At 39.8% G+C, this 26805-nt stretch overlaps 1 protein-coding gene across 1 annotated transcript in view; it reads left to right on the plus strand.

The window, feature by feature from the left end:
• The window catches only part of SEMA6A (semaphorin 6A), a 177995-nt gene extending 151499 nt beyond the window's left edge, over window positions 1–26496 (plus strand). The window contains exon 19 of the mRNA XM_063295310.1: window positions 24545–26496. Within this exon, the coding sequence (XP_063151380.1) occupies window positions 24545–25734 (1190 nt within the window). The 3' untranslated portion in view covers window positions 25735–26496. The remainder of the gene's footprint in view (window positions 1–24544) is intronic.
• Window positions 26497–26805: the final 309 nt, after the last annotated feature.

The raw sequence follows: 26805 nt of genomic DNA on the forward strand, positions 1-26805 counted from the left end.
TGTCCATCGGGAGCTGAAGATTGCACTAGAAAGGTAGTCCTTGTGACACATGCTGCCCAGGACTTCAAGGACAAAGCTGGAGCTAGAAGCAATGCACATTTTAATTGCATACAATTAAAAGAAACTCAAATTTGATTAAAAAGCATACAGTGGGTCAACTCAGACACCTTCAACCAACTGATCAGGCTCTAAAGTTAAAAGAGTTTTCAGAACTGATAAAGGCTTCTTGTTCTATGTGGTTTTTTTTTAGACTTTACAGCAGTTGTCTTAATGGGCAGGCTGACTACTTTTCACTTCCAAATTTCAAAAGTCTTTAGTGACTTTACCATAAGTAGAAAGCTTATTGGGTCATAATTATTTTGACTTGGAATTCTCTGAATGAAATTACCAGAAGGAAATTGTCAGAACTTGACATGCTTATTTAAATACCATGGAATCTTTGGGGTCTAATTAGGAATATTAACAAAGCTGGAAGCAGTCTGTACATGTTAAAGCAAGCAAACAATGGTGGCAGAGGTGTCTGCATGGTTGTTTACCATCATCACATATCTCTGTGCTGTTCCTCCTTCCTTTGCCCACCCCAGACCCACTTGCAGCTTATTTCTTGTTCAAGGGCAAAGGAAAGAGAAGTCAAGCAATTTCTGAAGGGAGTGTTATGCTTAATCTTCTGTGTGTTCAGTTTGGTTGTGGATTTATTTTCTTGTAAATACTTTTTTTCATGCCTTGAATTTTTGTTTTGCAAAATGCTTTGTTGGTGATTTTTTGTTATTCTTGTGGAAGGTGCTTTCCTTTACTTTGTTTCCCACACTTCAAAAATGGCTTGCCTTTAATTGTACTAATTCTTCAGTCACTTGCTGCTTTGTTTCCAATGCCACTGATGCCTTGATGATGTCACATCCATATGTTCAGCTTTTCAAATCTACACAAATATGTTAGGGGAATATCTTGAGAAGGAGGGGCTAATTAAATGGGTATTACCCATGGGAATGTGACATTTGTGCATACTGCAGCTTTAGTCACTAAATATACTCCAGAAGTGCTGTTGGGAGAAGGCCTCACAATTCTTGGCAAGATGAAAAACAAAGAGTGTGATACATAGCATATAATCTCTGTGTTGCCTGCCTTCTTTCTGGTTTGGATTTTGACCATTGAAAAATCTCCCCCATTATGCAACAATTCTGTTCATTTGAATTGGCAAAAATTTGCAAGTTTTGCTATCACATACTTTTCCGGAGTATGCTTTTTATTTGTTTGTTGTTTTTATTTGGTTTTTGCTTTTGCTTTTTGTGGTGTTTGCAGTGTTCTTTTATTTCTGTCTGTCCTCGTTTTTATTAAAGCCTATATTTCTCACATTGCAGTCTAACCATCCCTCCTGCTACCATTGTACATAGTCTTTCCCCCTGCCGGCTTCCATAATAGAAAACCCTTCCTGTGGAATTTCCAAGGCTCAACTCTATTTTCTATAAAGTAGTATTTAACTGCTGTGTTTAAATATTCTACTAACTGAAAGAATGTAAAGGAAGAAAGCAGAATAATATTCTCTGGCAATAACAAGCCCTTGCTGTTTTGTTGCCTTCTGTCCCTTGTCTGTTACCTCTTTTTCCTTATTAGAAATTCCTGATACATATTGTGTGTTCTCCAGTTGCTGTTTTCAGTCTACTCAGATGTCTAGAACATCTCAAGCTGTTCTTTTTAGGACAGAAACTGAACCTTAAGCATAGATGCAGGTCCAACTTCGTTGTTTTTTTCTGAAGTTCTGCTGCTCCCATCATGCCAAAACAGTGAAATGACTTGGGTTTTTCCACAGGCTGCAAAAATCAGTTCTGAAATTGATTGAAGAAAAATTATCTTTGGTGAAAGTAATCTTGACAACTCCTTTTAAAGCATGATGCTAAATGTCTAGCATTTCTCACATTTGGCTCTGTTAGCTCATTTTCACAATTTTACCCTTCAAATCAGATGTTTGCACATCTGGTTTTAATGAAGGAGCGGAAAAAGATGGTAGCCAAATCCTCCAAACAGCTGTATATCTGAAAAGAGGAAAAAGGTATTTCTTGCTCCTTTTCCAGCATTTGTATGCTTGGGTTTTTGCACTCATAAATTTCACCTTCATTAATATATTTAAGGATATTAAAAGAAAGTCTACATAACATGCTAAGCAAGATCTTCTGTGTTAATGCCTTCACTTTTCATGGTTTTAATGTCACTATAGATTTTAGTTAAAAGGATGTTGGAAATACCATTTCCAAGGTCATCTGAATACTCTGCAGCCCATTCAGGATATGTAAAACCGATAAAGGACCAAATAAAAATCTGTCAGGCCAAGTAAGCAACTTTATAATCAGTTCCATCTCTGAAGGCCAAAGAACCAGAACTCTTTTTAAGATGCATGTGGTTGGAGTCATTCTCATTTTAGTAAACCATTTTGACAACCAACATCAAAAGTAAACCCTTGAGTATGTGACATTAAAGAAGAAGACAGATTTTTTTTTGTTTGTTGTGCAAATTTTACAGCAGTGAGTTTCTCACGCTTGGGGTGCTGGGGTTTCCAAGTAGCATAACAGAGCAGAATTAATCTGTCTCTCTCCATTTCCGCCGTTTCTTCAACATCTGGCAGGGATCTGTAATTGGAATCCAAGTAATAATTCATACATACTGGTTTTTTATTGAATTGCATGAACTGCCTTATATTTTAACCTGCTGCATCCTCTTTCAGATAGAGACATAAATGTCTTTGTAATGAAGCAGAAGCTTGTTTAAATTAAATAATACCCTATACTGTTTTTCTCAGTATATTCTTTGATGAATGACAGTCCTATTCTTGTAAACATCCTTCATGTGTGTCACAAAAGGTTTGTTTTTAAGTAGGAGTTTTACGCGAAAGTGGAAAGATAGACTTGAAACAAAACATTTATATGAGAAAATAGGGAGACAGTTAAATTTCGGAATATGTAAAAGCGATATAAACCTTGTCTAAAAGCAGTATTCTACAACAGTACATGTAGCTTTACTGTGAAGACAGACACCCATACAAATTGTTGTGAAGATGAAGAAAATTAGACAAAGACTAAAAAATAATACTACCACAGGCTACACAATCACTGCCATGAGTACTGATGACGAGCTGGAAGGGGCCTCTATCCAGGGGGGAAAATGCATGCGTAGTACTGAGGAATTAAGCAGCCATTCAAAGAGACACAGATCAGACCCGCCTTAACTTTTGCGGTTTATCTGTCTGGGTTTTTCCCACGCTTCTTCAGTTTGTTAGGATTCTGTTTTATGTAGCAGTAATAAACACTAGAGACCTATTCCTCGTCTCAGGGTGATTTCTGACTGCTGGACAATCACAGAGCATTCCATCAACCACCAATCCAGATTCAAATTAGGCAAGCTAACATATATGGGCCAGCATATTTAGAGTGAGTAGACACAGATAATATACAGGATGTATGCAAACACACACGTGTGTGTGTGTGTGTGTGTGTGTGTACGTATGTATGTATATGTCTCCCATAATTTTATTTCCATCATAAAAGCTCTTATAAAGTAGGTTGGGCTGAGAGAGAGTGACTGTCCCAAAGTCATCCTGTTAGCTGCTTGGTTGAGTGAGATCTAAAATTTGGATCTCCCCAGATCTGACCCAATACATAGGAGTCTGCAAAGGAGCAGAAGAGGCAAGTGACAAAATGTGTGTCAGCTCCATCTATTAAGTATTTGCTTGTGTCACTGAAACTTAATATGGAAGGGCAGGGCTTGCATTATGATATCATGATACATATAATGTCATTTTAGCATCATCATGATAAACAATAGGTGCCCATGGTCCAACATCTTAAAGGCCAAATTGTATTATATCCCTATACGGTATATTTATTTTTATTTAGTTGTTATACTTCATTGACATCTAGATGCAGAACTATTAACAAGCAAAAACAGGTCTCACGGGTATAGATAAGTTTCACATAGCCTTTTAAATCTACTCATTTTTAGAAAGCATACCACAGGTAATCTAGAAAAACTCTAATATTGGCTATTAGCAATTGCTGACACTTCACATTTTTATTCGAGTACTGACAGGCAAACTATTGGCACTGGTGAGATTCAATGTTTAATATCCTTTCAAATCTAAGATAGTTCAACTTCGTGAAGAATCATAGGCAGGGACACAAGCACTGGAGCCCTGAGCCTGCTCTAAGGACGTACCTATTATTTGAGATAAAGTGAGCCGTAAACTTTCCTAAGCTATGGTTGTGAGTACCTGTACTGAAATTCCCTCTTTTATTATTCCCTGTTGCTATACCAGTTGTTTTTTTGTTGTTGTTGTTGTTTGTTTTTTGTGTTTTTTTTTTAGAGAGAGAGCCAGTTTGGTCTAGTGGTTAAGGCAGCAGGCTAGAAACAAGGAGACTGTGAGTTCTAGTCCCGCCTTAGGCATGAAAGCTGGCTAGGTGACCTGGGGCCAGTCACTCTCACTCAGCCCTAGGAAGAAGGCAATGGCAAACCACTTCTGAAATCTTGCCAAGAAAACTGCAGGGATGAGTCCAGGCAGTCATTGAGGATCTGACACGATTCAACAGCAAAAAAAAAAATGGCTATATCACAGTGGGATACAATTCCTACCATTTTGTTTGTGTATGGTATTTATATACCATCAGCCTCATACAGACTTCCAGCAGTTTACAAACATGTAAAATCCATAAAAAACCTAAGGCAACTCCATTTCAAAAAAGCAAAACAAACCCTGGTACCAATGCGAGTCTACCCTCACCAGCAATCAGATTGCTAAGGAAGCTCTCCAAAACAACTGTAACAGAAGAAGCCCTCTGGATGTCCAGAGTCAAGGTTTTCCATAAGAAAATGCATTGTCTCCAGCCTTCAGATGCTTAAAAGTTATTAGGGCATCATAAGACATAGACTTGTTTCCATATATTTATGCCTCCAGTTCCACTGGAGAAATTATTTTGAACTAAACCATAAGTCATGAAAGTTCTTTATAAACAGTAATGGCAAACTTGAGTATCAGGCAGAAAAAGTAGTTTAACCATCTTCTTTTCCCTTATTCCAAAGTAACTATTAATTCTGCTGCACCCATTCCAACAGTTTTTATACTTGCTTCCCTCCTTCCCACCACACACACAGTTAGTAGCAGCTTCAACCAGGCAGTTTACATCTCAGAAAGGGTATAGAAATAAAATGTAAACATGTCCTGCCAGAGCAACCGTCTGTGGTCTTCAAAGCATTGCACATGGCTTCTAATTGGTAAAATGAAAAGCAAGTAATTCAGTTCCATTTAGGAGAGGGAGCTGAAAGTACATACTGTAAATAAAGGAGTTTTAAATACGCTTAACTTTAACTGCAGGCTATATTCACACATACAATAATAGATCTACTTCTAGATGCAATTTACTTAGGCTGTTGGACTATCCAACTTTTCCTGCTGAACCATAGCTCCAACTTATTTGGAAAAATGATAAAAAATACTTAGTCGTATTTGCAACTCATATTCCTAAAGATATTTAAATAATTCGTATTTTTGTATTAGTATTTTGTGGTTTGTGTTTACTCTCAGTGATTAATATGGGTTTATAATGTTACGATTAATTTTGATGATCTAATTAAAATCACAATTCTTTTTTTGCAAATTCTGAAGGCAGAGTAATAATTGGTAATTGTTTCAACACTTGAAATCCCAAAGATTTATCTGGTAAAGATTATATTCAAGGGTTGTTTTTTTTCATTTTTTTTAAATTAATCACGCAGAGAAAATAAACCCTAAATCCTATTTGTTGAGTATCCTTATTTATTTAAAAAAGAGGTGGTTTCCCCAAACTATAAATGAGTTGGAGCAAGGCATGTATTACATACCGAAGAAGAACAGAAGGTGCTATTGAAAATAAACAAATGGGAAGATTGGAGAATGGATGGAAATTGTCCAAATGTGTGGGATCCAGCAATGGCTTCTTGAGGAGGGGGTGGACTACAGCCTCTTTCAGACCTGGCAGAACTACCCTCTCCCTCAGAGAAGCACCACCACATGAATCCATCCACATGTTGTCCCCTGAGAGACCTTGACAGCCAGAGGGACATGTCTCTCCATGCATTTGAAATACAGGTGGCCAAACTCACACTCCTGAGGACACTGCCCACTTCATCAGGACTAACAGATTCAAACACTTTTTGGGCAACCAAGCAAAACTATGCCTCAGTTAACTCTGAAGGACCTGCCAGCTGAAGTCTAACTCTCAGCCAATACAAGTGACTTTATCTGACAGATGCCTAGTATAGTCCTCAGAATGGCCTGTAAATGTTTCTCTGTTTCCTCCTAATCTAGAAGGGACCTAGTGATCTTAAATAGGGCAGCTAGCCAGCTCTCTGCAGATGCAATAAAGGTGTGTCACCCTTGTCACCACAAGGTAATCATATAGATATAGATATATTATTATTATAGATTTTTTTTTTAAAAGATAAAAACTAACACAAACTAATATAAAGTAAGAAAAGAAAAAGAAATCAAAGAGAAAGCTAAACGTGCAAGAAAGGAAGAAAAATAGAAAAGAGGATACAAAGAAGTAACAGCTGGACAGTGTAGTGGTTAAAGTGTCACCATTTGATGTGGGAGATGGGTTCAAATCCTGACTGGTGCATACTTTACTAGTAGGGGTCCTTGGGCAAAGATCCCCTAGTGTTTCACCTTCCTATCTCGAATATGAGAGTGTCACGAATTAAGAGAGTCATGCCAGCTCAGACATTGCCTAGACTAACAAAGTCCGTGCCAGATGTTGGGGAACCAGGACAATCTGATGATAAGTGGGCTACTGGAACAAACTATACATGGACAACACAAGAGAATCTGAAATGGATGGAATGCTGCTACAACAGTAGACCTAATGAGAGGGGATATGTGAAATGTATAAGGGAACTATGGGTGGACAGAAGACTACATCCACACTAACTGAGAAACAGCTGTTTACTCAATGCTTCAATGTAGTGAAGAAGCTGCTCTCACAACTTGAGATAGACCAACTACACATTATATCCTGGACTCAAAAAGACCTGTAGGAACAACTGATGTGCAGCCAACACCTGAAGCTGGAACATCACTGCCACCCCTTCCATTACAGAGCACAGCAGCTGATATGAAGTATAAGATCATGGATAAACTAGCTACACTCAACCCTCGAGAACAATTACCAAGGCTCAGTGGAGAAGTACCATCAGATAGTATGCTAGAAGATGCCAAAAGAGCCCTCACGACAATCCCTACTACCACCATAACTCAAACCAATGAACAGGTATACACTACAGCTGCTGTAATCCTAGAGATACTTGGCTACATGATCAAGAAGAACAGGAGTACATACCCCCTCTGGAAAATGAGGTTGGAGGCTAAGATCAAGGCAACTTGGAGAGAAGTTAGTCAGCTGGTGGAACTACAGAAGGGTGGGGACATTAAGGATAAGACTCGGCTACTGAAAAAATATAAGGGCCTGACTCCATCTGAAGCCCTAGAGACTGCTGAACAAAGACTCACAGCACTGGCTACCAGGCTAAGGAGATACACTAGAGAAGTAGAGGCCAAGAAGATAAATGCTCTCTTCACCAAAGAACCATCCAAGGTATACTCCCAACTGCAGTGCAACAACACAGTAACAGCAGAGCCACCAAGAGCACAAACTGAACTGGGAGAACATATGGGAGAAAGAGCAGACACATAACACCAGTGCAAAGTGGCTGCAGGACCTGAGAGGCGACCACAGCAATCTCCCAGAACAGGAACTAGTCACCATCACAGTAGCAGACATACAACAGTGGGTCAAGAACATGAAGAGCTGGACAGCACCTGGCCTGGACATGATCCACACCTACTAGCTATAGAAACTAATAGTAATGCATTAACACCTAGCAGCACAGATGAACTAGCTGTTAGCAGCAGGCTCCCACCCAGACTGGCTAACACAAGGAAGGACAGTGCTGATCATGAAAGACTCCCACAAGGGAACAGCACTGTCCAACTATCAGCCAATAATCTGCAACAGCCCCATAACTCCTATCAGGCATCATAGCCCTCAAGCTACAGGACCTTATGGGCCAGTACATGAGCACAGCTCAGAAAGGCATTGGGAACAACACCAGAGGCTCCAAACACCAGTTGCTCAGAGATAGAGCAGTCTCCCAAGACTCAAGTTCTAGACAGACCAATCTGAGCACAGCCTGGATTGACTACAGGAAAGCCTATGACTCAATGCCACACACATGGATCTATGAATGCTTGGTGCTCTGCAAAGTCAACAGGACACTAAGGACCTTCCTCAGGAACTCAATGGGATTGTGGAAGACAACATTGGAAGTCAACTCAAGGCAGCTCACACAAGTGGCCATCAAGTGCGGCATATGCCAAGGTGATGCACTATCCCTGCTGCTGTTCTGCATGGGCTTGAACCCTCTCAGCCAGATAATCACAAGGACTGGATATGGATACAAGTTCAAGAGTAGAACTACCACCAGCCATCTCCTCTACATGGATGACCACAAGCTGTATGCTAAGAGCAAACAAGACATTGACTTGCTGATCCACCTGACACGGATCTGCAGTGAGAACATTGGGATGTTATTCGGAGTAGAGAAGTATGGCATGATGGTATTAAAGAGAAGGAAGGTAGTCGAGACTGATGGGATGGAACTACCAGCAGGCCACATAGCAGAGATACCGAGCAGCTACATGTACCTTGGTATCCCACAGTCACATGGGAACCATGAAGAGGAGGCAAGGAAGACAGCAACATCCAAGTACCACCAAAGGATAAGACAGGTCCTGAAGAACCAGCTCAATGGGAAGAATAAGATCCACACCATCAACACGTATGCCCTGACAATCATCGGTTACCATGCCAGTATAGTGAGCTGGCCAAAGACATGGAGGCTGCCAATGTGAAGACACGGAAGCTCATCACAATGTATGGAGGTTCCACCTCAAAGCCAACACCCAGAGACTGTACACCAGCCGAAAAGAGGGTGGGCGGGGTCTGGTGAGTGTCAAAGCCACTGTCCTGGACGAAACCCAGAGCATCCAGGAGTACATCAGTAAGATGGCACCCAAAGATTAGCTGCTGAGAGAATGCCTGAGGCAGCAGCAGACATGGAAGGAAAATCAAACAGAGAAAGTGCCATGGCAAGACAAGACCCTGCATGGGATGTACCATCGATAGATAGCTGAGAAGGCTGACATTGGGAAATTCAACCAGTGGCTGGAAAGGACTGGACTAAAAGACAGCACTGAGGCACTGATCCCTAGATCAGCACAAGAACAGGCACTAAGCGCCAGATCCCTAGAAAAAGGGGTCTACCACATTAGACAGGACCTGAGGTGCAGACTGCAAAGAGGCCTCAGAGACAGTCCAACACATAGTGGCAGGGTGTAAGATGCAGGCAGGAACAGCATACACTGAACGGCACAACCACGTACCTTGGCATTGTGTACAGGAATTTCTGCACAGTATATGGGCTAGACCCTCCCAAGTCCAAATGGGATATTCCACAGAAGGTTGTGGAGAATGACGGGGCTAAGATCCTGTGGGACTTCCAGATCTAGACAGACAGGGAGGTACTGGCCAATCAATCAGACATTGTGGTAGTACACAGGGACCAGAAGACAGCAGTGGTAATAGATGTAGCAGTGCCAAGTGACAGCAACATCAGGAAGAAGGAGTATGAGAAGCTGGAGAAGTATCAGGGCCTGAAGGAAGAAGTAGGGATGATGTAGAATTAAAAGTCAAAGTGGTCCCAGTGGTGGTAGGAGCACTCGGGGCTGTGACTCCTAAGCTGGGAGAGTGGCTCCAACAGATCCCAGAAACAACATCAGAGCTCTCTGTACAGAAGAGTGCAGTGCTAGGAACAGCTAAGATACTGCGCAGAACCCTCAAACTCCCAGGCTTCTGGTAGAGGACCTGAGGTTGAGGAAGAAACATGACTCCCATAGGGGTGAGAAGGGAATTTTTTTAAAAATTATTAAAAGATTTTTTAAAAATCAAGATAAAAACTAATACAAACTAATATAAAATAAGAAAAAGCAAGAAAGAAAAAGTAAAAAATAGTAAAGAAAAAAAATATACAAAGAAGTAGCTTCCAATCTTCTTCACAGCAGTTATAAGTATATTTTAACTTCTCTCTCTAAAGTTACATCATGACTCTCTTCTTTCTATAATCTATCCTGTCTAATCATCAAAACCATAAATCACAAGTTCATTTTGTTCTGTTTTACAAAAAAGTCCATAAGGGTTTTCCAAACAGCAATAAAAATAGATATTGCCTTTTCTCTGATCAGAGAAGTCAATTTAGCCATCTCAGCAAGTTCCAACATCTTACCAACCATTCCTCCATTCTGGGTAGTGCCGAATCTTTCCATCTTTGTGCATACAGTAATCTCGCTGCAGTTATCATGTACAAAAATAAAGTTCCATAACTTCTTTCTGTTTGTCTATCAATCCCAAAAGAAAAAACTCTGGTCTCAATTGTATATTAATCTTTAAAATCTTTTGAATCAATGTGTATATTTGAAACCAGAATTTTCTAGCTTTTTATACATGTCCACCAAACATGATAAAATGTCCCTTCTTGTTCACATTTCCAACATAAATTTGAAGTGCCTTTATACGTTCTAGACAATTTCTCTGGTGACATATACCAATGGTATATCATTTTATAAAAATTCTCTTTAAGATTATAATGTATAAATTTCAATTCTTTCAACTACATATTTTCCTATTGTTTCATTTGTATATTATAACCAACATTTTTAGCCCACTTTATCATACAAGCTTTCTCTTTTTCTTCTTCTGTTTCAAATTTCAATAGAAGTTTGTACATTTTGGCAATTACATGTTCATCTTTTGTACACAATTTTATTTCAAACTCAGTCCTACAATGTTCAAAGCCATAAACACTTTGTACTTTAAATCTTTCTAGTAACTGTAAATAAGAGAACCATTGACAACTATAAGGTAATTCTTAAGAAAGGCTCTTACTGTGCTCAGTCACATTCCCTCTTTGTTTTCCTCCAGTGTTCTAGGACATGTCACTTCATCACCCAGGGTTCCTCTGAAAATCAGGGGGTGCTCCAGAATCTATGACATAAATAGTCCACATACGGGCAATTCAGTCCAAGACTGTCATAACCCCCTTATTCCAGGCAGCAGTTAAGGTCTCAGCCAAAGTGTGCACCAGAGCCTTAAGGACAACCCTGTTCCCTCTGGAACCCAATAGGGTCCATTAGACACTTGAGATGAATTGATCGTACAGGCTGTTCCTCCCTTCAGCGCAGTGCAGCCAGGGAGAACTCCAGGCCACAAGGGATTGATGGTAAGATCCCCCTAATTCAGATCACATCACCACTGCTTTGAAACAACAGATCTAATGTGTATCCCCCACCATGATCCATGTCCTCAATTAGATTGATTTGGTCCATGGTAGCCTTGTACTCCCAAGCTGCCTCTGAATCTGTACCTAGAGAAGGCAGCTTGAAGTCTCCCAATACCATAAATTTGGGGACTCCACCATCAACCCAGCTGCAGCATCAAGCAGTTCAGGTAAGGAGGCTGGCATGCTGGCAGCAATCCCATCAGATCCCTTTTTTTTTTCTCAGTGCGGTTATCCCTTATTATCCCTCCATCTTTGCACTTTTTATTTTTTGTTGTTTCTGCTGGAAGGGAGGGAATGTGTGAACTTCTGTGTTTCTGTGTTCGAGAGTAGTTTGTGCATGAAGAAATGGTTGGTATGTTCAAATGGGTTCAATTAATTTTATAAATGAAACACCTTTATTTACAGGTAATTAATTGTAATCAGCTTTATGTGTATCTTTATGCTGTTGGCCATACGCTTTCTTTAGAATGTTTCTTCAGGAAGGTATATGCATTTTTGCATGCATGTGTGTCATATTTATTGGGGAGAATGAAATTCTCAGGATTGTTTCATCTGGAGTAGGAATTCTAGGATGACAAAGTTGGGAAAATTGGGCATTGCACAGGATTTTTGTCAGTTTATAATTTTTTTTATCTATTCTTTCCTTTTGAGAGATCGTCTTAAATTCAAAATTGTATTCCTTTTGGGTAGACATGGTAATACAGTAGATTTATACAATGGGTAAATTGCCAGATAGTTCTCAGGAATGATAGCAGCTTCATAAAGAAAAGCTATTGATTTTCTTTTTCATCATGTCTTATGCCAACAGTATAATATATATTTACACTTCAATCCCAATTAGTAAATTATAGTTATGAGTGCAGCATTTGCTGCATCTGGTATTAATCATATTAACCAAACAGAGATGAGGTGATACAGATGATCATATGCTCCATGGATGTGCACCATCTTATGGATCTTCCAAGAGGTGATGGAGGCCAAGTAATGATGTAGTAATGTTACCAGAAGGGGTGGAGCTGAAATCCTGTGTCTTATTTCTTTGCATTTTTTCCAGAGGAGGATTTAAGAATAATAGTGGGGTGGGATACCCCTCAAAGGCAAATGTCTTCCATTCTAAATTGAATGGAATTGTAACACTGGGGGGGGGGGGCAGAGGGGGGAAATAAAAATCACATTGCTCAAAGTTTGCCAGAAATTTCAGCAGTGCAATCTCAAGGTGCTGGGATGCCATAATATTTGGAACAATCTGAGTCACTGTACCCCGAATCAGGTATTTCTGATTTTGGGGCAGAAATATGATAACATAACAAGGACAAACAGTCAAACAAGTTATTACTTACAATTATGGTTTCTTAGTATTCACCTGAAGTTTGTTATCCATTCTGAAGATTTTCCAGCTATCATAAAACAACTAGAAAAATGAAGATTTTGGATTGAGAAGGAAATTCTCAAGGAAGGAAAATTAAAAAGAAACATGCATACAGTGTCAACATTTTGCAAAACAAACCTCTTTTTTTTAAATTCCAAAAACAGATTCAGATTAAGAAGCTATTGGTTCTACCTCCAAAGGTAGAGTAAATCACCTCTACCAAAATGTATTTTAACACTGTAACTCTCTCTCTAGTTTTCTTTAAGATTCTTCCTGGTCAAAGAGCAGCAAATATGGTTATCAATTTAACATTTGTCATTTCTAGGACATGCCTCTGCACTCAGGTAGAATTTTTAAAATACTCAGAGCTGGTAAGAAGCGGCAGAAAAGTATGTGCCTACAAAGTTTCTGGAACTCTTGTCCTGCCCTGATGGTTCCATTCTCTCTCTGCAACTGTCATCCAGCTAGCAATTGAGATGCTGAGCTGTGTCTGCCTATAATCTGTTGCATTTCTAATGTCCCAACAGGCACAGAGATCCATGACTGTATCTCCACTATTCTCACAACGGGATAAGTTGTGCTTTGTTTTGCTTGTTGCTTGTATATAGGAAGCACAACGCTCAATCTAATATCTGGCTTTCAACTATGTTCAAGACTGAGCAGAGTGGAATCATTTCTTCCCTTCTATAACTGGGAGAAGTCTTGGGCTTGTCTCAGTCAGGAAAGCTTAACTAACCTCTTTCCATGACAAGGAGATGTATGCCACTGAACTCTTCCACATGGGCCAGGGAGGTACTGTAACTAGTTCTTGGTAGCAAGTACATGGTACCTAAAATCCTATTCATAAATGAATAGATTATATGTGCATAGGGGCTGTAAAGCTTCTAAGTGTGCAGAATCAACATGCATAGGCATGGTGGCATGCTGTCCCTTCAATCAATGCACATTCATTTCAACATCTGAAACAAGATAGTGTGTGTAGGCTTCCCAATTATATGGATGTTTTCAAGTCATTTCAGAGAAAACTAATATGAAAAGTGCTTATAAATCAGGATCATTGGGATCCACCTCTCATCTAGTTACGTTTATTGATGGTAGAATGACGTACAATATACATTTTAAGACCTGGTGATTGAGGAATTGGGGGGTAGGAAGTGCCCCTTCAGTCTCATCCCCCTTGTGCATTTTCAGCACATATGCAGTCATACTCTGTGAACAGTGCTAATGGCGTTCATCAGAAAAAGTGACCCAGACCCTAATGCACCAATGAGTCTCTGGCTTATGCTTTCCTCTGAGCTATTTAAGGCCCAGGCTCTAGAATCGTTTCCAGGATCGTATCATTTGTTTTTGTTTATTATTTCTTTGAACACATAAAAGTGCTTTCAAAAAGACAGAGGAAAGGAAAAGAAAATAAATACCTAAGATAAAATAGCTTATACATATCAGTGTCATTAGCTAATCCAGAAACACGGTGATAACAAAAGCCTTGGCAAATGTTGTTCTTCCAGCCCTACTCCAACTCATTTATACCAACCAATAGGCCTTTGTTCCAAAGATGGCTTCTGTTCAAAGTACTTGCCAAACACAACTCTCTAAGCAAGCCAACAGCACAGTTATTGACTGACACTAGATGCAAGAAAGGCATTTGAGCTAACAAAACAGTAGAAATTTAATTTCTGGCTTTACCTTCTAGCTAGTTTTGTGCATGCAGAAGCATGAAACAATTCCATCCTCTGCCTGGCTTTTAATCTTTAACTCTTCTCAGATGTAGGAATCAGAGTTCAGAATAGTTAGGCAACCTGGTGCCTTTGAGAAGCCATGCATTTGTGGAGAACCTCCTTGGTACCTTCCAGGCTTCCAGCACCACCTTATTTCATTTTAAAGGTTCTTCTGGAGCTTGAACTAGTTGAAAGAATAGATGCCTATACAGTCAGATGTATAAACTTCTTGTCAAATGATTTGAACATATCCAAGAATAGTAAATTATGAAATAAAATCATAATATGTCTATATGTGTATGTAAAGCTCATTTCAAGGTTTGCTTCTTCCCTACTTTCACTGGAGATATTTTAGCTTAATCACACTTTATTTCTCTAACAGCATGTGCTCATCCTTAATTTTATTAAAATCCAGAGTGGAAGGTTTATCCTGAATCAGTTGCACTTATGTACTTGGGCAGTAAGTCCAATCCTGTGTGAAACATATCGAGCCATTTAATTGTTCATGGGAACTTACTTCTCGAGACAACTACTTAGGACTCTAGGATGTTTCAGCAGTATTCCTTATTCATTTTGTCAGGTCATAATTAAACCTTCAGGATGAGCATACACTCAGGATATCCTCTTTAATTTTTTTGTAGAGAGATATAAACTGATCTTTAACCTGTACTGTTCAATATTATCTACCCTCAATATGTTTACCTCCACATACCTTGAACTAACCTCCCAAATGAGAAGCCAGATTGGCAGGGTCAACACCTCTGGGCAGTATAGGTTAGGGAAGACTGGTATACAGTTACAGGTAGCAGTTGGCCAGAGTCCCAATACCTGGCTAAAGAGAATGAACCTAGACGATAACCCTATGAATTTTTGTGTGCAAAACTTATGCTTTTCATTGAGTTCCAGTATAAGTGAAACAGATCAGTAATTTTAGCTAAGAGCCGGTTCCTTTGCACCTGTTTGCTTTTGATTCTGTCGTAGTCTGCTGTGTACAAGATTTAGTGTCTCGGGATAAATGCTTAAGCCCTGAAGAAGTGCATATTGCTGTTGCTTCCACACTTCAGAAACCATGACTCAGTGGCAGACTGGATAGGTGCATATAGAAAACCCTGGGTTCATATCCCAACAGTTCCAAAAAATATTGAGAGAAATTGCTTCCTGAAGCCTCAGAGAATCATTGCTAGTCAGTGTTAATGGTGAATGGGCCATCTCATTACAAAGCAGCTTCTTATATTTTTATTATCCTTTGGTATGTTCTGCTCTCAACTTAAATTATTATGGATTCAATGAATGCATTTGAAATCATGGAGAACAAAAAAAAAAAAAGCATAGCCCATTAATATACTGTACAAGTTCAGTCATCCTTTCCTCTGTACAGTAATGTAAATCTCTGGATTTACTTCTGACTTTCCAGAGATACACTCACACATCCAATAAGTGAGCTTGTCTTTTTATCATAATGGTGCCTGAAAAGCAGATTAATCTCTCAGCCACCCTGCATGCTATCTGTCTGCAAATACCCAACAAATATCTTCAGTAGCATGTTTTATGCATTCGATTTTTCATTCTTAGACTGCATAAATCATCTATCATTTACTTTGAATCACACATTTTTGAAAGTGAGACAGTTAATACCACAAGTAAGGGTCAGTCCTTCATTTTTTTTTCTTGAGAGCATATTAATACTTTTCCAAGAATCTCAAGAGGGTCCAGACTTATTAAATAACTATCTGAGATATTAGTCTAGGTTAGAAATTTAAATAGCTCATTTTGTATGGCTCAGTATGAAGGAGAAGAGACGATAAAGATATTTTAGAGGTATCTATTGGTTTGATTTTTTTGTGGCCATACTTGGCAATGGATAACATGGATTCATGTCCCTACACCTATGTGTCGCCTGGTGAGCAAGAACCGCGGGCACAAAATGCTATTCACAGATGTGTCTCAATGTACTGATTTATCATGTTGGTGATAAATGTATGTATGAATTTGTCAGTGCTAATTTATCATGCTAGCCCAATATATTGCCTAATTTAGGTAATACACCATCTCCACACCATCCACACGGTGCAGCCTGGAAGAGGTTAAGCACAATATTATTCCTGCCTGGCAGGAAGGGGTTTTCTCAGCTATAGTCCAACCCATTGCAAGATAGGAAAATGGAAGAGAGTTTTCTATGCAACCCCCACTATTAGTTGCCTCTCCTGGACTTGTATATTAAAGGGCTATGCTTTGATTCGTTGTTGTTGTTCTCTAAAACGTTTCCATGATTTCAAATGCATTCATTGAATCCATAATCCTGAAGAGTGGTAACTATGAGGATGGTATTTTCTTCAAATAAAAGCTTCAATGATAAGCATTCTTTTTGAATACTGTAGTGTGTTCCTGAAACACACTTTGTGAACAGTGTATCATTCAAACCTGTTCTTTGGATCTAAAAGTGGCAGTTCCAAGCATGCATTTCTTTGTTTGTTCATAACATTGCTTAATCTACCATGTAGTTTTGCTTTGGACAGCTTTCTCAAGGAGTGTCTGTTTCTCATTCTTGTGCACATTTGCAGTTTCAGAATCAACACTGCTGCTGGGAGCTTGGAATACCAGGTGGCAATACTACCACTGCCCTGGTTGCATGCCTTCCTGGCAAGGAGAGAGTGAGAAGAAAGATGGGCCTAGGTGGGCCAATGTGGCAGGCAGCTTGTGCACCCTCTGCTTGGCTGCTGGGCAGCTGCTGGCCTAAATCCAGTATTGCTGAATGGTATAGAGAAAAGTTAACAAGCAGTTTGCAGAACTACACCAAACTGGCTAGTAACAATCCAATGCATTCTACCTCAACCCCGTGTTCCATCTTTTTTTCATACCTGGGATAAGCAAAAAGAAGAAATTATCACCTACCCATTCACTGTGGTACCCCTTAAAATAAATAGGTTGTACAACAAACTTTTCATAGTTTTTTCAATACTGCAGATCTATGAAACAGTATTCACCCTTTGGGGGATTTTCTGAATTTTTGCACTTCTTGACATTGATTATCAGAAATCCATGTGGGTCTTATTGATCTATTCAGATCTGAAGTCTGAACAGACAAATAACACTGGTGTTTGGTGTTTGTTTCATTTACTTCACACCCAAAGTCATTCAACATGTTCTGAGCCTGTGTGAAAAGTTATTCCCTGTCTGAGTTCAATCAATTCATTTAAATGGAAGACAAGGCCATTTGTGTCAAAACGTCATTCAATAATCAGAGCTGATTTGGGTCAGCCTTGCTTTACATAACTCTCAAAAACTTTGGCCCCTGTCATCACAAATAAATTCTCACCATATAGATTCTAGAGGTGTTTCATGTGCTGCTCCCAAGAAATGTCTGTAAAAAAGTTCTAAAGCTCTGGGGCTCCACCAATCCACAGTCAGAGACATAATCATGAAAGGGAAAATATTTGGGACAATGGTGAATCTTCCCGAGAGTGGCTGTACTGTAAAACTACTCCAAGAACTCAGTATAACATCATCAAGGAAGTAATAAAAGATTCCAGAAGAACATCCAGGAATCTGTAGCACTCCCTTACTTTGGCTAAAGACTATACATGAGAGAGGATAAAAATGGGATACATTGGAGAGAAGCGAGGCAGAAGTTATTCTCCCTAAGAAGAACACTGATGCTCATCTCAAGTTTGGCAGGAAGGCACCAGGACGACACTCTAGATTTTTGGAGGAATGTTCTAGGACAAATGAGTCCAAAGAAGAATTTTTCAGGCCGCATGGCTGTCATTATGTTCAGTGGAAAACACACTGTATAAGACAACTCTCATACCAGATGTCAGGCTTGAAAGTATGTCATGCCTTGAGGAGGCTTTGCTGCCTCAGGACTTGAATGACTTGCTATCATTGAAAGAAACATGAATTCTGCTTTGTATCAGAGAATTGTACAGGGGAATATCAGTCCACTTGACCTGAAGCTGAAGCAAAAATTGATCATATAGCAAGACAAGGATCTCAAGCCATGCAAACATGTCTATAAGAGAATAAGGATGAATACAGGTTTTTTGGAATGGCCAAGTCCTATCTAAAGCCCAAAGAATGTTGTAGCAGGACCTGAAACAAGTGTCTCATACTAGGAAGCCCTCAAATGTTACTGAGTTGTAGCAGTTCCCCATGGAGGAATGGGCCAGAATTCCTATGCAGTTATAGGAGAGACTGATCACCAGTTAGGGGAAGAGCTTGGTTGTAGTGGTTGCTCCTACAAGTTACTAAATCTAAAGGAGCAAATATTTTTTTCACACAGGCATATCCCATGTTGGATTACTTTGTTTACAAGTAATAACTGGACCTTACCCTTAGTGTCATTTGTTCCCTCAGATTTCCTTTATAATCAGTAGGGCCTACAGGAAGCTCTGATGGCATTTAGTGGCAATGACATACAAAAACTCAGAAAATTTGAAAGACGGTAAATACTTTTTCCTAGAACAGTATGCAGAAATCCAGCATTCAGAAATTGTATTTTTTACATTTGCTAGGGCTACCAGATCTGAATGGCAGAACTCCAGTTGACCATTAAGAAATTTGGAAAAATATTTGGTTTTAATCTAGTGGTCATCCAGATTTTTAGCCATATCTGTTAGCCCTAACATTTGCAAAGAAATGTTACTAAGGGCACTGCCTTAGTTTTAGACCATCAGAGGAATACCATACTCTGAAAAGTACTAATGAAACAGAGATAAACTACAATTATCCAGAAACCTGCAGTGAACCATATTCACATATTCTAAATCTAATGAACACTAGTTGCCTTGAGCTCTCCCAAAATAAACAGCTGACTATGTTTTATTCCATCCCAGCCATATCAGAAAGGTCTTATAATGTGTATTAAGTTTTTACAGACTTTTCAGTTCAACTAAAACACCCAATTCCATTTCCTGTTTCTCCATAATAAAATCTATTTTAAATTTACACTTACAGAAAATCCTGGGGTGGGGCAGAGAGGTGTGAAAAAATACAAATTAATATGCCACTTTCCTGACCCAAAATAATTGCAGACAGATATTGTGATGGGAGCAAAATCCTCTTATCAGTGGATATGCTAAAACCTTCATTGTATTTCAGAAATGAAATTACGGTGTCTACAGGGATATGCTTCTAACACAATAAAGCTGTCACTTTATGAATGAATTTTATTTTCTCCACTATAAACTAAAGGAGCAATATAACTAAAGTCACTCAGCTGCAGAACTGACAAACATCCTGAGAGATTTTATTCCAGATCTGGAGGTGTAAGGGAAGTGGATGGGAGACACTTCCCAACCAACCACAGCAGTCATCATCCCAAGATGGGAAGCTGAAAATAGCTGCCATATTCTCTTCATGTATGATTTCTAGTCAACATCTCCACCACAGACAGCACTTCTAATCACTGAAACATTATACACTAATTAGCAGTTTCCTCATCAACCCTTCCAAAAATCCCATTGTGTTTCACTTACCAAGCCTTGCTCTATTTCTGTGGATGCCAGCATTTGCAGAGAGAGGAAGTAAAATTATTGCCTTGTCATCTGTTCCATATTAGATTCAACGACAAGGAGACAATGAGTATTGGGAAGGAAACCATACCAGGGCCACTTTACCCAGTCGCTGTGGTCATTTGATTGCTGCAGCTGTGAAGACAAAGGGTTATCCTTAGTGAATGATGAGATCACAAAAATAATAGGCACCTTTGGCACCATTTTGTTGTCATGCATGTAACACTGAATATAATGTAATAAAAATATTTATTCTAGGCTGAAACAAAGAGGATCAAACATTACTGATAGTAATACATAGTTATTTATGCCGCAAGTGTGCCCATTTTGCAGAGATAACTCTGTTTTTCTCTCAGTAAGCCTTGGCAAGAGAGCCAGTTTGGTGTAATGGTTAAGGTACCTGGCTGGAAACTTGGAGACTGTGAGTTCTAGTCCCGCTTAGGAATGGAGCCAGCTGGGTGACCTTGGGCCAGTCACTCTCTCTCAGCCCTAAGAAGAAGGCAAAGGCAAACCACTTCTGAAATCTTGCCAAGAAAACTGCAGGGACTAGTCCAGGCAGTCACCAGGAGTCAACACTGACTCAAAGGCACACAAAAAAACCCACTATCCCAGATTTGCCTTTTGTGGAGATAAGTGGAGCTTCACCACCAAAATGCCATATTTCTCTAATCTGATGCCTTTATGCAGATATGTTTCAGTTACCTTGGCTGGGAATTATAGGAGTCTAAATCCGATGCATTTGGAGGGTACCAGCTGGGGAAAACAGCACTAGAAAAATGTCCCCATTTATATCAGTCAGCTGTCCTATAGATACAATAATTTCACAAAGACAAGATTGTTTGTTTTCATTCATCAATGAATGACCCCAAACTGGTCTTCCATTTGGGTTGGATTGCCTTTCCCATCTACCCTTCTCTAAAATCTGTTTTTAGAAAACTCAGACATCAAGGGTTCTATTGGTATCTTGCCATTTCTATTTATGATTTCAGAAACAAGTTTGTAATGTGTTTGAACAATATTTGCTTCTCAATGCTGTCTGTCTGTTCTAAGATTCTTTTTGTAAAGCCCATAGTCATTGCTCTCTTTGCTTCAACTGTGTTAATAACTGAATAACTTCACTAGTGAGAAATGTCAAGCGTCACAGCATATTTTGTACTTTTTAACACAGTGAAGCTAGTGATTTTTTATGAAGTGAACAAAGCCACCATACTGTAAAATTCAGCTAGATCAGCCCGTTGATTTGTACATGATGCCAGCTCTTTCCTTAAGATCAGCAACCTTACTCTGAGATCACTTGGTGACTTTTGATACCATCAGCTGTGCTGTCCTTCAGGACTACCTGGTCGGATTGGGCCTTGGGGCACTGGTTTTACATTAGATCCAGACTTTCTTGTTGGGTCATATCTAGACAGTAATGCTGGGGCACTGCTGTTTTACACCTAGGGGGTTAATCTAAGGTATCTGGAGGGCTCCATCTTAAAACTGAAACATTTGCAAGGTCCACTTAGGCCATCAAGTCAACAGCTTTGCCCAATGCAGGAATCCAAATTAAGACATTCCAGACGTATGCTTGTCTACCCTCTGCTTGAATGCATCCAGTGCAGAGAAGCTCCCCATCTCTATGGGTAATTGCTCCCACTGTCAAGCTTATCTAACTATTACAAAACTTTTTATCTGCATGAAACTTGGCTGAGGGGTGGTGGGTGGATCTTTTGGAGTGGATGTCTTCAGTAGCCAGTTCCAAAGAAGCAGTTGGTAGATTTGAACATTGATTGAATACCATAATGGCTGGATGAGAGAAAACAAACTGAAGTTTTTTTTTCCCCCAGACAAGATGAAATATACTGTTGATAAGCAAGAAAGTGGATTTGAGGATTGAGGATCAGGATATCCAATACCCAATTCACCCAGGTGACTTCTGTGTCTCAGGGATGACTAGAACTTCCCTGTTCCTTATAGTTTGTGCTCCTATACCACACTGGCTCACATATATTTAACTACTAACTACTGTTACTGCAAGGTGCTCTACTTGAAAAGTATCCAGAGGTTGCTAATACGTTGGTTTTAATGTATGTTTTTTACTTTTCAAATTATGGGGAGTGTATTTTTGGGGGGGAGGGTTGGGTCAGTTGCCAGGTTTATAGTCTGGAAGTGCGCTTTGATCCTCAGTTAACAGTAGATGCTCATGTATATTGAGGAAAGGAGTGCAAGCACAGCAGTAGATAAACATACTCTCTGTGTGTACATTGTTGTAACTGTTGTCAGCTTGAATCAATCCACTGCAGGATAAAGGCTATGAACTGTAATCTATCATGTTGGTCTAGTGCAGGTTGCTAGATAAATGTTTCTTGGCTTCCCAGTCTAGAGCTGAAGAAGAGTGACTGGCCCAATTCACCCAGGTGACTTCTGTGTCTCAGGGATGACTAGAACTTCCCTGTTCCTTATAGTTTGTGCTCCTATACCACACTGGCTCACTACTAACTACTGTTACTGCAAGGTGCTCTACTTGAAAAGTATCCAGAGGTTGCTAATACGTTGGTTTTAATGTATGTTTTTTACTTTTCAAATTATGGGGAGTGTATTTTTTTTGGCTGCCTTGAGTTCTTGTTAGAGCAGAAAGGTGGTGATATAAATTAAATTGATACTAAGAATCAGTCCTATGTATGATTTACCCCAGCACTGATCAAGTTCTGCACAGCCTCCAACTGAGTATGAGAAGCTGGTAGACAGAGGAAGTATCATTGTATCTGTTTCCTGTATTCAGATTTGGAGTGCTGCTGTTTATGTAGGGACCAGGAAAAAAGCTTAACAAGGACTGAGCATAGTCAGTGGTGACTGATACCAACTGGCAGCTGGGGACAAAAAGAAAAAATGGGAGGGAAATGGAATGAAGCACATGGAATCCTGAATTCCATTTTCTTTCAGATCCACCTGTGGTAATAGTGTCAGAGCAGGACTTCGGAACAAAAGTCCAGGCCCCACTTGGTAGAATGAATAAGCAATCCATTCATGATGAGTTCACCATGTTTTATAGATGTAAAAGTAATGCACTAAAGATGATCCCATTGCATCAGAAATCTAAAATGATATTGCAGAATATCATTGCTGCTTGGATTCCTCAGTACAACATTAGTTTTTTGTTATCAAATTAACAAAATATGAGAGATTCTCCTTTGTGCATTGGAATCAGATAGAAACATTTTCCCTCTCTCAAAGCACCAAAGCCAAGTTTGTCTGATGAAATTGATTGACAGGAGACTCAGGAGAAACAAAACCAAGATCTTTTTCACCACATGCAAACTTGGGATGGGACTTGTTACAGTATATGAGATTGGTGATGTGTTTAAATGAGGATTAGACCTATTCATAGAAAATGCCAGGGCTGTCTACTACTTCCCCGTAAGAGGTGACTTGCCTCTGACAAGACTGTCTGGTAGGTATAACTCACAGGCTTAGAAGGACTCTTCTCAAGGAGACATCTTTGGCCCCATTTGTCCCATATTTAGGAAAATTACAAAAACTCATCTCTTTCACTAAACTTTTGACTGTTAATTGATTGCAGTGATAGTGATTCTGACTTTGATTTTAAATGTATTGATTTTACTGTTGTGTTTTACATTCTGTCTCTTTGTTGGTTTTGTTTTTAGCCTTCTTGAGTGCTAATATAAGCAAATGCAAGACATATGTTTAAGAAAAAAAATGGGCATTTGGAGGTGATACTTGAGTGTGAGAGAGAGAAATTTATTCTTCAGGTTTATTCTTAGCTGATTTCTCCTTATATGAAATAGTGAATTGCTTGTTGCAGCATAACAATTTCTAAAGAAAGCTAATTTTAAAATTGGTCTTAAATTTTGAAAAGCATTTCAGCTTCTAAAATCATAAAATTCACTTTGCATGTAAATATACCATGCATCTTCCATGACACTTTTATAAAAGGACAGCAGTTCTGTTGCATAGTGAGTAATGAGACACCAACTCCATTAAAATATGACTCGAATTCAGTATGTGAAAAATCTGAGTTTTCTGTAAAGCCTTGTCATCCAGGACAATCAGCTTCATTGTTGATCTGCTGCATAAGGATATTTTTTACATTTAATTATAGCAGTGTGGATTTTTACTACACGTATTCAAATGATCTCCAAAATATTATGAGATTTTTAAGCAAATGTTCATCATTATATAGTCCTAGAATCACAGTGTTGTAATTGACCTCACAGATCATCTAGTCCAACTCTCTGATCAGTGCAGATCTACTGAAGCATTTTGGACAGGTGACTATCCAGCCTTTGTTTGAAGATCTCATGGTTGGTTCCTGGCCAGTTACTGGATAGTAGAGGCACACTTCATACTGGGACAATCCAGAGTCACTACAGACAACAAAGCACCATTTGAGGAATTTGCAATCAAAATGTGATATAATCTAAACCAATTATTCTGCCAGAGCATCAGAGAGGCATCTAGTGTATGTTTTTAAACTGATTCATTCCATGTGAGCATGTACTTTTCTGCTTACTACTTTGTGCTATTTGTTGCAGGAGTGATCCGAGAGAGTTACCTCAAAGGGCATGATCAACTGGTGCCTGTCACCCTCCTGGCTATAGCAGTCATTCTTGCCTTTGTCATGGGAGCTGTCTTCTCGGGAATCATAGTGTACTGCATCTGTGACCATCGGCGTCGAGATGTGACCATTGTGCAGAGGAAAGAGAAGGAGCTGGTCCAGTCTCGTCGAGGTTCAATGAACAGTGTCACCAAGCTCAGTGGCCTCTTTGGAGACACTCAGTCCAAAGAGCCAAAGCCTGAAGCCATTCTCACTCCCCTCATGCACAACGGTAAACTTGCTACTCCGGGAAGCACAGCCAAGATACTCATCAAAGCCGACCAACATCATCTGGACTTGGCTGCTCTACCTACTCCAGAGTCCACCCCAACACTTCAGCAGAAGAGGAAGCCCAGCCGTGGCAGCAGAGACTGGGAGAGAAACCAGAATCTCATCAATGCCTGCACAAAAGATATTCCCCCAATGGCATCACCTGTGATTCCCACAGACCTTCCTCTCAGGGCTTCCCCCAGCCACATCCCAAACGTTGTAGTCCTGCCTATTTCTCAGCAAGGCTATCAGCATGAGTATGTTGATCAGCCTAAAATGAGTGATGTGGCACAGATGGCCATGGAGGACCAAAATGCTACCCTTGAGTACAAGACCATAAAAGAGCATCTCAGTAGCAAAAGCCCAAACCATGGGGTGAATCTTGTGGAAAACCTGGATAGCATGCCCCCAAAAGTCCCCCAGAGGGAAGCTTCTCTTGGCCCCCCTGGGTCCTCTCTTGCTCAGAGCAGTCTAGGAAAGCGATTGGAGATGCATTCTTCTGCTTATAATGTGGACTACAAGAGAAACTACCCTACGAACTCGCTTACGAGAAATCACCAAACATCAACGCTCAAAAGAAATAACACTAATTCTTCTAATTCCTCCCACCTTTCAAGAAATCAGAGTTTTGGCAGGGGAGACAACCCTCCTCCTGCCCCACAAAGAGTGGACTCCATACAAGTCCATGCTGCTCAGGGTCAGACTGTGACTGTTTCTAGGCAGCCCAGTCTCACCACATACAACTCGCTGACAAGATCAGGGTTGAAACGCACACCGTCATTAAAACCAGATGTACCCCCCAAGCCCTCTTTTTCCCCTCTTTCAGCATCCATGAAGCCTAACGATGCATGTACATAATCACCGTGGGGTGGGGGGGGACAGCTGGTGATCAGAGTATATCCTTAAAGATCAGGATTCAGCAACAGCAATGCTAGTTTCAACTGACCAGGAAACTGCAAAGCTGAAGGACCTACTGCTCTGGGAAAAAGTGGAATATTTTTAAGGAGTTGGGCCATACAGTCTATGGTTTGCAACTGTAGGACCCACCCCCACAACACAACAGCTCTTCACTCAAAAGACTAACTGCAAACATTGAGCCAAAAGCACACACACAAAAGATGACTGTGATCCTTCACTTTTAACTGCACAGAGCATCCTAGAACTGGGAAATGAGTGCTTTGAAAGCAAAAACACCCTAAGAAAGGAGCAACTCACTAAAGGAAAAAAGGAACCCATTGTTTAAGCTAACTCTTACTGAACCGTGGCAGACTCTTACTATAAGCAGGTACTGTGAAAGCCCATCAGTGTTACACCCTTTTGATTATAGCAGATTTGCCATGTTGGGCAAGAACAGCTCTGTCATAGGTTACTGCTACTCTTCTCTCTTAATGAATAACATGTGACTGTTAACGCAAGTAACTCTTATTATTTATTGTTCATCTTTTTTGTCTTTTTTTAATTCCTAAGGAAATCACTTCTGCCTACCATCATACAAGCAACTCTTTCCAGAAGGAAAAACAAAATACATTGAAAATTATGCCTATTTAACGTGAAACCCCATTAACTAGAGTAATTAAAACTCTTTTTATTTTTCCAATAAATTCACTGAGTTAAATAAGTTGGAGATGGAATTCTGAACGTTTGTGTTTGAACTCTCTGATCTCTTTCTGGAAAACAAACTAGAGGGGAATGCTTATTTCAATGTCAGTCCATTCTGCAGGCTGGCTTTCAGGTTACAAACCAAGGAAGAAACCTCCCACCACGCTATTCTCTCCCCAAAGTTCCCTTCTTCCTGAAGTAATGTCTTACAGAATAAACTCTTTGAACGCTGCACTTCCATGCCCCCTTGCCATGAATATGGTTTTTGTTGGTAGCTAATCCTTTCTGTGAAGGCACCAAATTTATCTCTGGCCATCTCATTTCACCCTT

Source organism: Candoia aspera, chromosome 2 (genome assembly GCF_035149785.1).
Source record: "Candoia aspera isolate rCanAsp1 chromosome 2, rCanAsp1.hap2, whole genome shotgun sequence".
In the NCBI taxonomy this organism is placed as follows: Eukaryota; Metazoa; Chordata; class Lepidosauria; order Squamata; family Boidae; genus Candoia; species Candoia aspera.